At 39.4% G+C, this 14,598-nt stretch overlaps 2 protein-coding genes across 2 annotated transcripts; both read left to right on the top strand.

The window, feature by feature from the left end:
* The first annotated feature begins 6,551 nt into the window (after window positions 1-6,551).
* LOC121777784 (glutathione S-transferase T3-like) lies at window positions 6,552-6,932 on the top strand. Its single transcript, XM_042175143.1, has one exon. The coding sequence runs from the start codon at window positions 6,552-6,554 to the stop codon at window positions 6,930-6,932; it is 381 nt and encodes a 126-aa protein (XP_042031077.1).
* A 6,185-nt stretch (window positions 6,933-13,117) lies between these two features.
* LOC121776390 (ethylene-responsive transcription factor 11-like) lies at window positions 13,118-13,791 on the top strand. Its single transcript, XM_042173564.1, has one exon. It carries the CDS (start codon window positions 13,170-13,172, stop codon window positions 13,602-13,604), a length of 435 nt encoding a protein of 144 aa, XP_042029498.1. The 5' UTR covers window positions 13,118-13,169; the 3' UTR covers window positions 13,605-13,791.
* The last annotated feature ends 807 nt before the right edge of the window (window positions 13,792-14,598 follow it).

Genomic DNA, 14,598 nt, shown 5'->3' with positions numbered 1-14,598 from the left:
ATTTCAAACTCATTCCCTCTAGCAACTTATTCATTTGTCACGATTTAACCATATGGTTAGCGGATCCGCTAGATTATCTAATGACTTCACATAGTCAATTGTAATCACCTCTGTTGTGATCAAATGTCTCATGGTATTATATCGTCGACGAATATGTCGACACTTACCATTGTAAAAGCCATCATTTGCCTTTCCTATAGCAGCTTAGCTATCACGGTGAATCAACACTGGAGGCACTTGCTTAGACCATCATGAAATATCTTCAAGGAAGTTCATAAGCTACTCGGCTTCCTCACTAGCTTTATCTAAAGCTATTAATTTCAATTCCATGGTTGATAGGGCTATACATGTCTGTTTCATGAATTTCCACGAGACAGTGTCCCCCAATAATAAAGACATATTCACTTGTTCAAAGTAAGTCTTTGTTATCGGATATCTAGTTCGCATCACAGTACCCTTCAAGTACTGGGGGTATCTCGAGAATTATAGCCCATGATATTGAATATATTTCAAGTACCTCAAAACTTTTAAAAGGGCTTTCCAATGCTCCTTGCTTGGATTGCTCGTGTAACGACTCAACTTGTTCACAATGCAAGCAATGTCAAGTCTAGTGCAATTAGTCAAATACATAATGCACCCAACGATCCGTGCATAATCTTCTTGTGCAAGGGGCTCACCCTTATTCATGCTCAAGTGAACATTGAGCTCTATAGGTGTCTTGGCCAACATGCCATTATAGGAGTTGAATCTCTTTAGTACTTTCTCAACATAATGATATTGTGTGAAGTGATTCCTTCGAATTTTCTTAGAATTTTCATTCCAAAAATCACATCGACTAGACCCATGTCCTTAATGTCAAAGTTTCTCTTTAACATGGTTTTCGTATCGTTAATCACTTGGGTGTTACTACCCATCTTGGGTGTTACTACCCATATTAACATATCATCAATGTAGAGGCACGCTATAACGTATCCATTATCAGTGTTCTTAATGTAGACACATTTGTCACATTCGTTGATTTTAAATCTATTTGATAACATCATATTATCAAATTTCAAGTGTTATTGCAATAACGCTTGTTTTAATTCATAGAGGGACTTAACCAGTTTGCATATCTTTCTCTCTTGTCTAGGTACTATAAAACATTCAAGTTGTTCCATATAGATTTCATCTTAAATGTCACCATTTAGAAACGCAGTTTTAACATCCATTTGATGAATCTCAAGATTGTTCACAGAACCAATAGCGAGAAGCACTCGAATTGATGTAATCCTCGTTACAGGTGAATAGGTATCGAACAAAATGTATCCTTCTTTTTCTTTAAAGCCTTTGACTACCAGTTAGACTCTATACTTATCAACTGTTCCATCGTCCTTAAACTTCCTTTTAAGGACCCATTTGTATCCTAAAGATTTAGCACATTTAGGTAGATCAACCAACACACAAGTATGGTTTAGCAAAATTGAATCAATTTCGCTTTGAAGAGTTTTTCTCCAATGCAACCCGTTAGGGCCAGCAAAGGCTACTTTTATTAATGTTGGTTTTTCATCCAACATAAAAACAATGTAGTCAGGACCAAAGGTATTTGGTGTTCTGATCATACTACCACGTCTTAGTACTGTATCGTTGGATCAGGCCTTATTCGCTTGTGCGATTCTGGCGCTTCATCTGCTGATTTAGAACTAGTGGCTTCATCCTCAATTCTCGTCTCAGAATTGGATGCAGCATTTTCCTTGTCATTGCGAGGAAATATATTTTTCAAGAAATACTACATTTCTTGACTCCATTGTTGTTCCTACGGTCGCAGTCGGTATTTCAGACTTGTAGACAACAAATCGATATGCACTACTATTAAGTGCATACCCAATAAAGATGCAATCAACCGTTTTAGGACTGATTGTAACTTCTTTGGGCGGGGGAACCATCTCTTTGACCAAACACTCCCACACTTTGAGGTATTTGTCAGATGGCTTTCTTCCCTTCTATAACTCATGAGGAGTGACATCCTTACTTTTGAGTGGGATTTTGTTTAGGATGTAGTTGGCTATCAAAACAGCTTTCCTCCACATGTTCTGGGGCATCCCTGGACTAATCAGTAACGCATTTATCATCTCTTTAAGAGTTCAGTTTCTTATGTTCTGTAGCACCAATAGATTGTGGTGAATATGGTGCAACCGTTTGAAGAATTATACCACTTGTGTTGCATAATTTCTCAAATGGGGCTACGTATTTGTCTCCTCTATCACTTTGAATCATTTTGATTTACAATCCAAGTTGATTCCCGACTTCGTTCTTATAATTTTTGAACACTTCAATTGCTTCATCTTTACTTCTTAAAAAATAAAGATTGCAATATATTGTGCAATCATCTATGAATGTGATAAAGTATTTTTATACCACTTCTAGTTTGCACGAATTTTAAATCACATACATCAATGTGAATTTTCAAAGGATTTCATGTTTCATTCAATAGAATGAAAAATAATCTAGTCATATTCGCCTCAAGACAAATCTCACATTTGTTTTGGGTATTGACTTCTGTTGTCTTTAGTAAATCCAAGTTTACTAAACTTTTATAGCATTAGCATTCACATGTCCTAATCTATAATGCTACAAATAGGAGGAAGTATTGGCATTTTTATTATTAGCCAGTGGCTTTTCAACACGGCGAATAGCCGATACACTTTGTTTAAAAAGACCCTCGTTACATAACATTTTCCGATGGATTTTCCAAACTATATACACATAGAACTTATCAGACTCAAATACAAGTTTAAAACCTTTATTTACAAGTATTGAACCAAACTAGGTTCTTGTGTATGTCTGGGACATGTGCCACTTCCTTCAGAGTGATTGTCACAGCGGACGTCATCTTGAGGACCACATCTCCAACGTCGACACATTTGGACGAGGCTTGGTTCCCCATGTTGAGTCTTGTAAGTGTAGAACTTACTTCTATCGGCACACACGTGGGCAGCGATAGCCGTGTCGATATACCAACAGCCTTTGTTCTCGACATGGTTGACTTCTTCAGTTATCACGACGGCTATTTTACCCTTTGCATGTTTGATAAAATTGGCTCCACCAAGCTTGTTGGTTGGTGGACTCATCTTTCTTCCGACATCTGGACGGGTGCCAAATGTCTCCCGACATTTCTCATGGAATGGGTGGGTGCCAAATGTCTCCCGACATTTTTTCAAGACACGGACGGGTGTCAAACATCTCCCGATAATTTCTAAGGGACCGACGTGTGCCAAATGTCTCCTGACATTTGCTAAGGCACGAACGGGAGCCAAATGTCTCCCCATGTCTCCCGATGAACGGGAGACCGACGGGTGCAAAATTTGCTCCTGACATCTCATAAGAGACCGACGGGTGCAAAATTTGCTCCCGACATCTCCTAAGAGACAGACGGGTGCAAAATTTGCTCCCGACATTTCCCAATGCACAAATGTGTGTCGTACGCCTCCCGACATTTCCTAAGGGACTGGCGTGTGCCAAATGTCTCCCGACATTTTTTAAGGCACTAACGGGAGTGAAATGTCTCCCCATATCTCCCGACATTTTGAAGACGCGGACGGGTGAGAAATGTCTCCCAACATTTCCCATGCCACGGACGGCAGTTGAATGTCCCTCATGTCTCCCGAAGAACGGGAGGCGTCCCTTGAGAGCAATGGGATACGCCCAACGTCCCTATCCATGGGGACGACGGGAGACGTCCCATAGGACTTCCCTGTCATTAAACATTCACGAGGTCTCTCCCCCATATTGGAGTCACTAGTGTTGATCCCAAAGGCATCAACTCTCGTGTTGGACCCGACGGTCCCAACATTTGATCCATTAGAGGATTCAATGGAGCCACTAAACGTGGAACCACTAGCTCTTGTGTTGGCCCCTAAGGCTCCAACACACGTGTTGATCCCGAAGGCCTCAACACTTGATCCATTGGAGGATCTCACAAAACCACTAATAGTGGAACCGTCATTTAGAGTATTGGCCTGAAGGCCCAAACACCCATGTTGACCCCGAAGGGCCCAACACCCGATCCAATCAAGGATCCTACGGAGCCACTTAGTGTGGAACCATCGGTGCCACTCAAGGTGGATGCACCAGTCGATCCAAATGGGTTAGCAAGCGCTCAAGGTGCTTGGGTAATCAAAGGTAATGATGTGGACTCGACAGGAGTCATGGTCACGGCGGGGACCCGACGGGTACCCAGCGGGAGAACAGTGGGCACGTCGGTGTTGGAGTCGGGAAAATGGCAACGGGGAACGCAGCGACGGGATCCATATCCAAGCTAAGGTATTAGTTTCGAAAGTTTTAGATTTAATTTAAAATCTAAACTCCTTCTTCAACGGCAAGTATATCTCGTCTTGCGATTGTTGGTGAAATGATTAATGTGATACAAAGATACACTAACCGGGCGTAATACAGCCCAATTAAGAATGGAGAAATTAAACGGAAATAAACTACATTAAAATTACAAAGAGGAATTCGAAACAATAAACCGTAAAGATGTAAGCCGGGTCGATGAGTCATCTTTCCGCAAGACGAGATACGCCCCGGTAGTGCTTTGGATTGGCGTTTCGTCCCCAAAGATAAAATGACTTTGTCTTGTTCGTTGCAACACCGCAAACAAAACAAGCTCCGGCGAACTAGATGATGGTGGGCAGAGCTTCGACGGAAGACTATGCAAAAAGAGGGAGAGAACTATGCAAATGATATGCATGGTTTGCAATGTAGTGCATGTAATGTAATGGATGCATGTCTATTTATAGGCCAAGTCCACTCAATTGTATTGATGAAGTCAACAACCATCATGTGAGTCGTGATGCATCTGGACACGCTACACGACGAGATTTATCGTGGACCTTTTGGCACATGATGCGTTGGGGTCCATCGGGGACCTTTTGTCATCCGCTATGCGTCGGGGTCCTTCGTGGACCGTTTGGGACCCGCTATGTGTCAGGACCCGTCATGGACCTTTTAGTACCCGTTGTGCATCGGGTCCATTGTGAACCTTTTGATGCATGGCACCCTGCAGACGGGGCACCGGGCACGGGACACGGTGCCTGCACGGCTCGCGGCTCGTGACGAGGCAGCGTCCACGCGTGGGTTCTATTGCCCATCTTAGTCCACTATAATTATCACCTGTAATAATTCATCTTATTAAATACATGTTTAATAAGGTTCTCTCCACCAATGTGGAATAATTAACTCTTATAATTAATCCCTTGGTTTTATCTCATAGCTCCTTTATAGTTCACAATTGTGACAATCTTTAATTCATAATTTCTCACTCGCCGGGAATCGGTTTGGAGAAAATGAATATATCACAGTCATCTACTCCGAAAGTAGATCGTCGCTATTGCATTTAATTTTATAAAATTAAATGTCTCGTCATATTTACTATTGGTCAAAGTCCATTGACCAAACACGATTCCAACATATGTGCACGATGATATACCCTTTTGGCCTTTTGCATATTTAAGATTAACTTGTCCTTGAATTATCTACAATTGAACATTCCAAATGAGAGAGAAAACTCTTAAGTCAATGACTAATGATATGTGACTTTGACTCGATATTAAGTAGCAAATCATATCTATTCAACCGAACAACATACGTGAGACTCAATCTTAATTAATTCTTCAAACTGAACACCACATTAATAGTTAACGGACATAACTAAGGTACTAATAGCTCTTTTGGTTACTACTACCCTTTCATTTAAATTATATAATTAGCTCCAAATGTTATTTTGCTAGCATTATATAGACCTATTATTTTGAGGTATTAAGAGCATCCGCAGCGCCGTCTCGCTGTGAGCTCGGTCTCGTCCCGGCGAGACGAGCCTGCAGCGAGACGCCGCTGCAGATGCTCAGTCTCATCACTTAGCTCGTGGGGGAGGGATGGCGGGAGAGCCCGCCACGCGCCAGTGCCACGTATCGAGCTATGGCGCGCGGCTTGACGCCCACTCGCCAGCACGCGAGTGGACGTCGATTTTTTGATATTTTAAATTTTTTTTTAAATCTGAATAATAAAAAAATTTAAAAAAAATTACCATTTTTTTCTGCCCGTTTTTTTTTACCTTTTTATTATTATTATTATTATTTTCCCACATTCATCTATAAATAACACTACACATACAATTCCCCCACCATTTTTTCCACACACAAACACTACACTCTCACAAACACCATCTCTCTTTCCTCTCCAATTTCTGTAAAAATGTCCGGTGACTGAAACTCCGACGACGAGGGCAACGGCTACGACTTGAACGTGTTTGCCGATTGGGGTGCATGTACAATGTTTTTGGTGCTTCCGGTTCCGGTTCGTCGCCGAGCACCCATGGCTCGGCGATGCCGGCGTACCAAACACCATCTTTTTCAGTTGATGCATAATATCGTCCTCCCATTCCCTTGGGTCTGAGGAGCTCGCAAACGCAGGGATTATCCCAAATTAGGGAGGATATTCCGGAGGAACCCACTCCGGAGGCGGTGCTGGACGGAGACGACAGCGGGCGTCATCCATACACCCAAGCGGAGACGATGGCTCTGTTCGACGCTTGGATCAGTACGTCAAACGATCTCATCCTCTGGAATCAACAAAACCGCAAGGTTTTTTGGGATAAGGTCATCGTCGTATACAACGCAAATAAGCCGAGGGGGGCCTTCCGCCGCAACCTGAAGATGCTTCGAACTCATTTTGAGCGAGCCGACAGAGATGTCAAAAGATTTTGTGGGATCTACAAGAGGGAAGCGGAGCAATACCAAAGCGGAGCCAGTGGATCCGACATTCTGAGAGCGGTTTTGCGAATCTTCAAATCCGACACCGGCAAAGATTTCATATTTCCCGATGTTTGGGAGGTGGTCAAACATCTTGATATCCTCCACGGGCTCGTGCTCGAACCGCACGAAGCATACGGCTAGTGGCCAGTACTCGTCTAGTGAGGGCGGGGAAGCCAACGCCTCACAAGAGGTTGAGTTCCCGACATCCGATGCAGGGGGCTCCTCCGGTACACGACGTCGGCCGCAAGGGAACAAGGTGGCGAAGGCGGCTAGAGGGAGGAGGAGGGGCTGAAGCAAATCAAGCCAGACGGGCTCCCAAGGGCCGCTGTCCTCCCTAATGTCCATGTACTTCACCGCCACGATGGCTGACACTTCTCGCATGACACCGGCATTGAGTATCTGGCAAATCAACTTGGTATTCCGCCTCCACCTAGCTTGAGGGCACCGCCACCGTCTTCGGGGGATGATTCGCCGGCGGAGTAGTTTTTATAATTTAAGGGTGCAATTTTTAATTTCTAGTATTTTAAATTATGTCTTTTTTTTTTATTTTGTTGGATTTTAATTATGTGTTTTTTTCTTAGGATTTTAATTATGTGTTTTATTTGTTTTTTTATTGTATTTTAAATTGTAATTTTCTTTTATTTAATGAAGTGTGTTTTTATTAATTGAATTTGTTGGAATTAAAAATAAAAAATGAAATTGAATTAATAGTTAAGGGATGAGATGGTTAAGAGATGGAGGGATGCAGGTGTTGTCTCTTAGTTAAGAGATGTGGTAAAAAGTGAAGTGAGGCCCATGAATAGTGGATAGATGAGACGGTTAAGAGACGGTATTGAAACACCGATGTGGATGGTCTAACTTGATGCATAAATCAGGAATATATAGACCTGAAACGAGTCTAATAATTTTTTCATGAACGGTACTCTTTAACTATAAAATGATACTCCCTCTGTCCCGCACTACTCGCACCTTTCCTTTTGGGCACGGAGATTAAGGAATTAGTGATAGACAAAGTCAACAATTACGGCTGTAGGTATAAATTGTTACTAAAAATGGAAAGAGTGCAAATAACTTGGGACGCCCAGAAAGGAAATAAGTGCAAGTAGTGCGGTACGGAGGGAGTATATTGCAGTACCTTTATTTTTATTATAGTTAGTCGATGACCTTGGCCAGTTAAAAACATATTGTTAATTGGCACTCTTTTGCAGTAGTAATACTTAATATTTTTTTCCTTTTAATTTCATGTTTGAGTAATAAATTAACTAAACAACAGTTTAGAGCAGGAAAAATAAAAAATAAATAGTGAACAGTTGACACACACGGAGAAGGATATGATTTATAAATGTATTTAATTTGATCAATTGTATTTATAGCATATTTTTTGGCAAATGGCTGTCTTAGGACGGAAGTAGCGTGGGGGTTAGGGGGTGTTGACTTTGACTATTTATTCTCTGACCGTGAAAACCCTTTTGTCAATGTGAATTAGCGTTAGTTGATACGGCGGCTGACGACTTTTTCTTCCTGTGACACCTGGCAATATATGATGTGTACGAAAATCCAAATAATATTAATAACTTCTTCCAGTTACACTTAAAATTTTGGGATATGGAAATTAATAAATTGTGTTGAAAAGCAATAAAATAGAACAAATAAAGAAATAGTAAAGTACTTCTGTGATAGGATAAAATAAGAGTTATTGAATATTTTATTTTTTATTAAAAAAGAAATGATTATAATTAGTTGGTACATCCTAAAAATGGAATACGACTCAACTTAGTTGGAACAGAGGGAGTACTTTTATTCATAAAAATAAATGGTTTTTATTATAGATAATATTCCACCTTGTACAAATTTATATTGAAATGATAAAATTTTTTGAGGAAACATCACCTTCATTACTGGTTTACTTTTAAAGCCCGAATCTAAATCCGTGTGCTTTTTCCAACCGTGTATTATGTGGATTTTGAACTGCAAATTATGTGGTTTATGGCATCGTTGCAGCTTGCTAGTATTCTTTTAAGGAAAATGCCTAGCTACAAGAGCTAAAGAATGAAGACTTCTTACTCTACTTATATAGTTGGGTGCTCAATGGAGGGTCATGTCCAAGGGAAACACTTCACTAACCAGAGATAAACTTCAATAAGGGTGTGTTCGCTACACAGAATTGAAATTGAATTGGAATTAGAATTCTACGAAATTGAGCTGGAAGGAATTGAATTATAATTCCATTCAAATCCTTTGTTTGGTAAAAATAATGTAATTTACATGGAATTGAATTTAATACACACACTCACATGATGTGTAGTATGTGTAGTGTGCGTGCCTATGTGTTAATGATGTGGATGTAATTGTGTGTGGGTGTGTGTAGTGACTGTGAGTGTGTGTATATTAACTATGTGTGTTGTTGTTTGTGTGTAAATGTGTGTGTTTGTATATGTGTGTGTATGTGTGTCAATGTGTGTTGTGTTTACATGGTGTGGGTAATTTATCCAATTTTATAATTATTTGAAATTTCAATTTTCTATTTTTGATATGGAATTCAAATTGTGGAATTGAGAGAAATTGGAATTGTAGTTCAATTCAAAATCCAAATATTTTGTGATGCCGAACTTTGAATTTGGAATTAAAGGCTCTAAGTCTAACTCCACAACCCCAATTCCGTGATACCGAACGGAGCCAATAGAATTCGCTCTTATATATTTGTAATTTTTCAAACATCATAGCATCGGTAAATGCTAGTTGTGTTCATGTGTATGCATCACACACAACTTAGACTTGAATATTGAAAGATTAATGGGCTAGATTAGATTAATAGGAAATAATTCTATTGGGCTTGGTCCAATGTTACAATTATTCTATTATATATATGCTCTATTGTAGAGAACATAAGATACAGAAAAGCGGCACTATGTTCACAAGAGATTTCCTAGTTTCTCTATAGAACGATTGTACCGAGGAATTGTTCCTGCATCGGATCAGAATACACGTGGACCTCGATAGTAGTGGATTCAACTTGCAGGTCGTAGAAGAAAACAACACAACAAGTAAGATTTAGTTCCGTTGTGTATTACGTGCTCAACTTACAGTATAATTATGAATCTAGATCTGTTATACTTGTATGCAATTTCCATTGCGCTCATTAGATGAATACAAGAATTCCTATGAACTCGGAACCTAATCCCAATTACATCAACAAATTTATGACAAACAATAGGACTTGATCAGCGAACATTGAATGAGAACATCGCAGTTGGGTTGATTTTACACAGCTTCTTGTGAAACTATGGTCATGATTATGAAATAAGATCTCTTGTGTGTGTCTTGAGTGTGACCTCATTAATCATGTAACAAGAGTTATTCTAACTATATTATTACTCATTCATCCTCCATCTACTAATCATACATTCGTACTCGAACTAGTTAGAGTGGGGATTAATTGTTTGGAACGTAAGGATTAAGAGTGGATGCCGGTTGGGGTAGCCATTTGTTATGAGTTATTATTTGAATTGTTATTATGGGATTTAAGATAAATAGAATTGATTGAGAATAATGGAATTTGAATGCTTTTGGTGTGTGCAATGCATAGAGGTGGATTCGAATAATTTTAAAAACAGTATTTAGGTTTGATGTGATTTACAACGGGGAAATTATATTATTTCTTCTAGTTTGTAACCTTTGATATGAATATAATGTTGGGGAAATTCATTTCACTTCAGTAACAAAAGTAATCGTAATAATAATGAATTAATTAATATAATGCCGCCGACCAAATAAGTAGGGTTAATATTCCCGTCTCTAACCGCGGCGGGCTCTCCGCAGCCGCGCCTTGCGCCGACCACACGCTGTAGTAAATGATCAAATTAGTTTCAACGCAGCGCAGCCATTGTGGAAATTCATACATGTACAAGTTTGTGAAACATATTTGGAATATACTTATAAATTAACGAATCTGCTTTTTAAAAGATGAAATGAAGAAGAAAAAGCTAAAGTCGTAGCGCGGTTGTCACGTGGAAATTTCGTTCACGTGAGTAAACCATTTCATATCGGACATTGGTCGAGAAATACTACTCCAAAATATAGTTTGTTAAAAGTAGATAATATTCGTTGGATAAATTTCTCATACGTTATGAAGTTGATTACAAAATACACAAATTATGGTCATTAATATTCGTTCTATCAATTTCTCATATGTTATAGATTCAATTGCTAAAGCTACTAAAAAAATGAAATTATATTTGCAGCATTTAAATATTGTCATGGAAACAAATAAGAAAGTTATAGGTGGTTGTGAGATTGTAGAATTAGTCATATAATTTTTCCATAATCCGCAACGAAATAGGATCAGTTGGTAACAGGGCACATCTAGAATTCTGAGTATGGGGTGCAATAAATAATTTTGGCATAGAATGGAATGCGAAGATTGAGAGTAGTCGTAGTAGCCAAGTTTTTTAATTACTCAAAGTTAACACTTCTATTTCATTGTATAGTTTTAGCACTTCTTCTTTCTCATCCCACACCTTTCTTATTGGTTGCATCGTCGCTTCATTATCGACGCCTCGACTCCCGCTCATCTCATCTTCCACACTTCACATCTGTCTCTAAAACTAAACTCGAGGATATATTAGTAGTATATATTTAGTTAATAATCATAGTATAATACTACCAATCTATCTCTTGTACTAAGATGGATACTCCCACTCTCCCTTAAATTTTGTTACATTTTTCCATTTTCGTTTGTCCTACAAAATTTGTCACGTTTCACTTTTTTTTATCATTTTTAATATTGAACATTATATTCCAGTAACTCATTTCAACTCATATTTTATTATAAAACTAATATATAAAATAGAATTCATTCTCCACTAACTTTTTCAACTCAGTTTCTATTACATTTTATAAAATCCGTGTCTGGTCAAAGTGTGACAAAATTTATGGGACGGGGGAATTACATTATCGGTCCCTCCAATTAATAAGTTGATAATTCATATATGTGTAAGGCCATCCACAACGCTGTTCCCCCACCGTTCCTAAACCGTTCCTTAAACTACTATTTGCGGGCCCCACTGTACTTTTTTACTCCAATCCTTAACTAAGGAACGAAACCTGCAACCCTCCGTTTCGTATCCGTTCCTTAACCGTTCCTTAAATTACTATTCATTCAATTTCATTTTTATTTTTATTTCCAACCCAATTCAATTAAAACAAATACACTCATTAAAATTAAAATAACATTACAACTTAAAATTCAAAAAAATAGAAAAAGACATAATTAAAATCCTAAAAAAATAAAAAATGACATAATTTAAAATACAATTTTATAGAGACAACCAAGAATGAGTTTGTCCCACATCGAAAGTGGAACATAAAACATTCAAGGATGTCTCTATTTTTATAGAGACAACCAAGAATAAGTTTGTCCCACATCGAAAGTGGAACATAAAACATTCAAGGATGTCTCTATAAAATAGAGATAACCAAGAATGAGTTTGTCCCACATCGAAAGTGGAACATAAAACATTCAAGGATGTCTCTATAAAATAGAGATAACCAAGAATGAGTTTGTCCCACATCGAAAGTGGAACATGAAACATTCAAGGATGTCTCTATAAAAGAGAGACAACCATGAATGAGTTTCATAAATTCGCAAGCCCATCAAATATATATGGGCTAATACGAATTTCTAGTATTCATTTATTTGTAAAAATTATTTTTAAATATAAAAAATAATTTTTATAAATAAAAAATATTTTTTTTAAAATTCATTTTTTAAAAAAATGAATTTATTGCGTCAGCGTGACGACGCCCACTCGCGGGCCGGCGAGTGGGCGTCACGCACGACGCAGGGCGAGCCACGTCGCCGAAGCGCGTGGCTGCACGGACCGTGCCGCGGGTCGTGCTGTCGGCACCCGGCACAGCTTGGGAACGACACGGTTCCGTTCCGCCGGCACAAAACGCAGAACGCGGGCGGCCAGCGTCGCGGGTGCTCTAATATATAGCGTAAAAAGGCAAACTTTTGTAACCTATAGCTACAAATAAAACTTATACTACCATACTTGAAGATTCGAGTTTTCTCATGTGCTTGAGTGTATTGAAACTGAAAATATTCGGTGGCTAGCAAAAGAATGAAAGATTTAATTAATGTTATGTTGCGTTTGGTTATAGTAATAATTTTATGGAGTAAGATTGAAAAGATGAAACAAGAAACACATGCCATTCAAACCAGATAGCATAACGTTTACACTTCCCACGTATCTAATCAGCAAATCCTGGTTGCCACGTAACACATCTCTCCCCAAACCTCTCTCTATATATAATAAGTATTCCCATTTCTACTTTCTCCTCCATTATTCTCTCCCCCCAACCAACCAACCCACTTTGATGGCGGCGGCTGGCCGGCTCACCGACTCGCACTTCCGTGGCGTGAGGAAGCGCCCCTGGGGCCGGTTCGCCGCCGAAATCAGGGATCCCGCCAAGAAGAGCCGCGTGTGGCTCGGCACTTTCGACACGGCCGAGGAGGCCGCCCGCGCCTACGACACCGCCGCCCGCCGATTCCGCGGCCACAAGGCCAAGACCAACTTCCCTCCTCCCACCAGCACCGTCGACTCCACCCTTCTGCACCTCACCCTCGGCCGCCCGGCGATGCTCAATCTCCGCCCCGAGTCGCGGCAGGAAATTATACAAGTGATTAACCAAATGCGCCGCCCCACGGTGGATTTCCTAGGGAGCGATTCAGACTCGTCTTCGGCCGTGGTGGACATGCCGGGAAGAGGCATCGCTCTTGATCTCAACCTCCCTCCTCCCGAATATACTTAGCTGGAGGAATTTGAGCTAATCCTAGAAAACAAAAACAAAAATTTTAGATGGTTAATTGTAGATGAGATCGAACCGTCGGATGTCAATAGTTATCTTTGCCGGGATTTGGGGTTTGTTGTTTTTTATTAGCAATGGAATGTGATTTCATATACTCCACTAGTAAAATCAAGCTCTTCCTTTTATTTCACGTTTTCGCTGACCGCCGTTATCGGAAACTGGCCGGGAAAGGGGCTAATTAAGCGCTACAGTTAAGGCACGTGTGGTGTCAGTACGGACGGACACTAATTGCTGTGGCTTGGGATTTCTGCCACGTTTATTTTTCATACTACTACTACTAGTATTTTTGTTTCACGTACAAATACAATTCATGAAAATACTTATTTTAAGCGTCTGAAAAATCCATACTTACTGTATAATATTTAAAATAGTGTGTGTATTTGATGACTCATGACAATGACAGCTTACGGAAACAGTCAAACCTCTACAATATTTATAAGTACATGATTATATGGTATTATATACCTCTTTAATTATTAATCACGTCAATCATAAATTCAGCGCATCATTTCTATTGGTTCATATCGCGAAAAATATTTAATGTTTAATGTTATTGATCCGAACCAAGGTTGAGTTATTTACTAATACGTGTTCTCTAAGTTGTGTAGACTGTAGACTCGAAGTATGTCTTCACGATCAAATCTGTTTCTAGTCTTAAAATAATTAAACCATCTGATGGTTGGACGAATTTTTGATAGTAATAAATGCGGGTAAAAAATATATAGATCACGACACAAGGAATTACGTGGTTCGATTTACTGAGGTAAATCTACGTCCACGGGAAGAAAGGAGGGCAAGATTGTATTGCTTGATCTGGTTTACAGCTTACTAATACAGACTTGCTATATGTTATTTGATGTCTAGAGAGCTTTTTTCCCCCTTAGTCTGTCTGATCTAAGTTCTATTTATACATTGAACTAAGATCGTGGCTTGCATC

This window comes from Salvia splendens, chromosome 18 (assembly GCF_004379255.2).
Source record: "Salvia splendens isolate huo1 chromosome 18, SspV2, whole genome shotgun sequence".
Taxonomy (NCBI): Eukaryota; Viridiplantae; Streptophyta; class Magnoliopsida; order Lamiales; family Lamiaceae; genus Salvia; species Salvia splendens.
The sequence above is the reverse complement of the archived record's forward strand: the minus strand, read 5'-3'. Positions and strand labels throughout refer to the sequence as shown.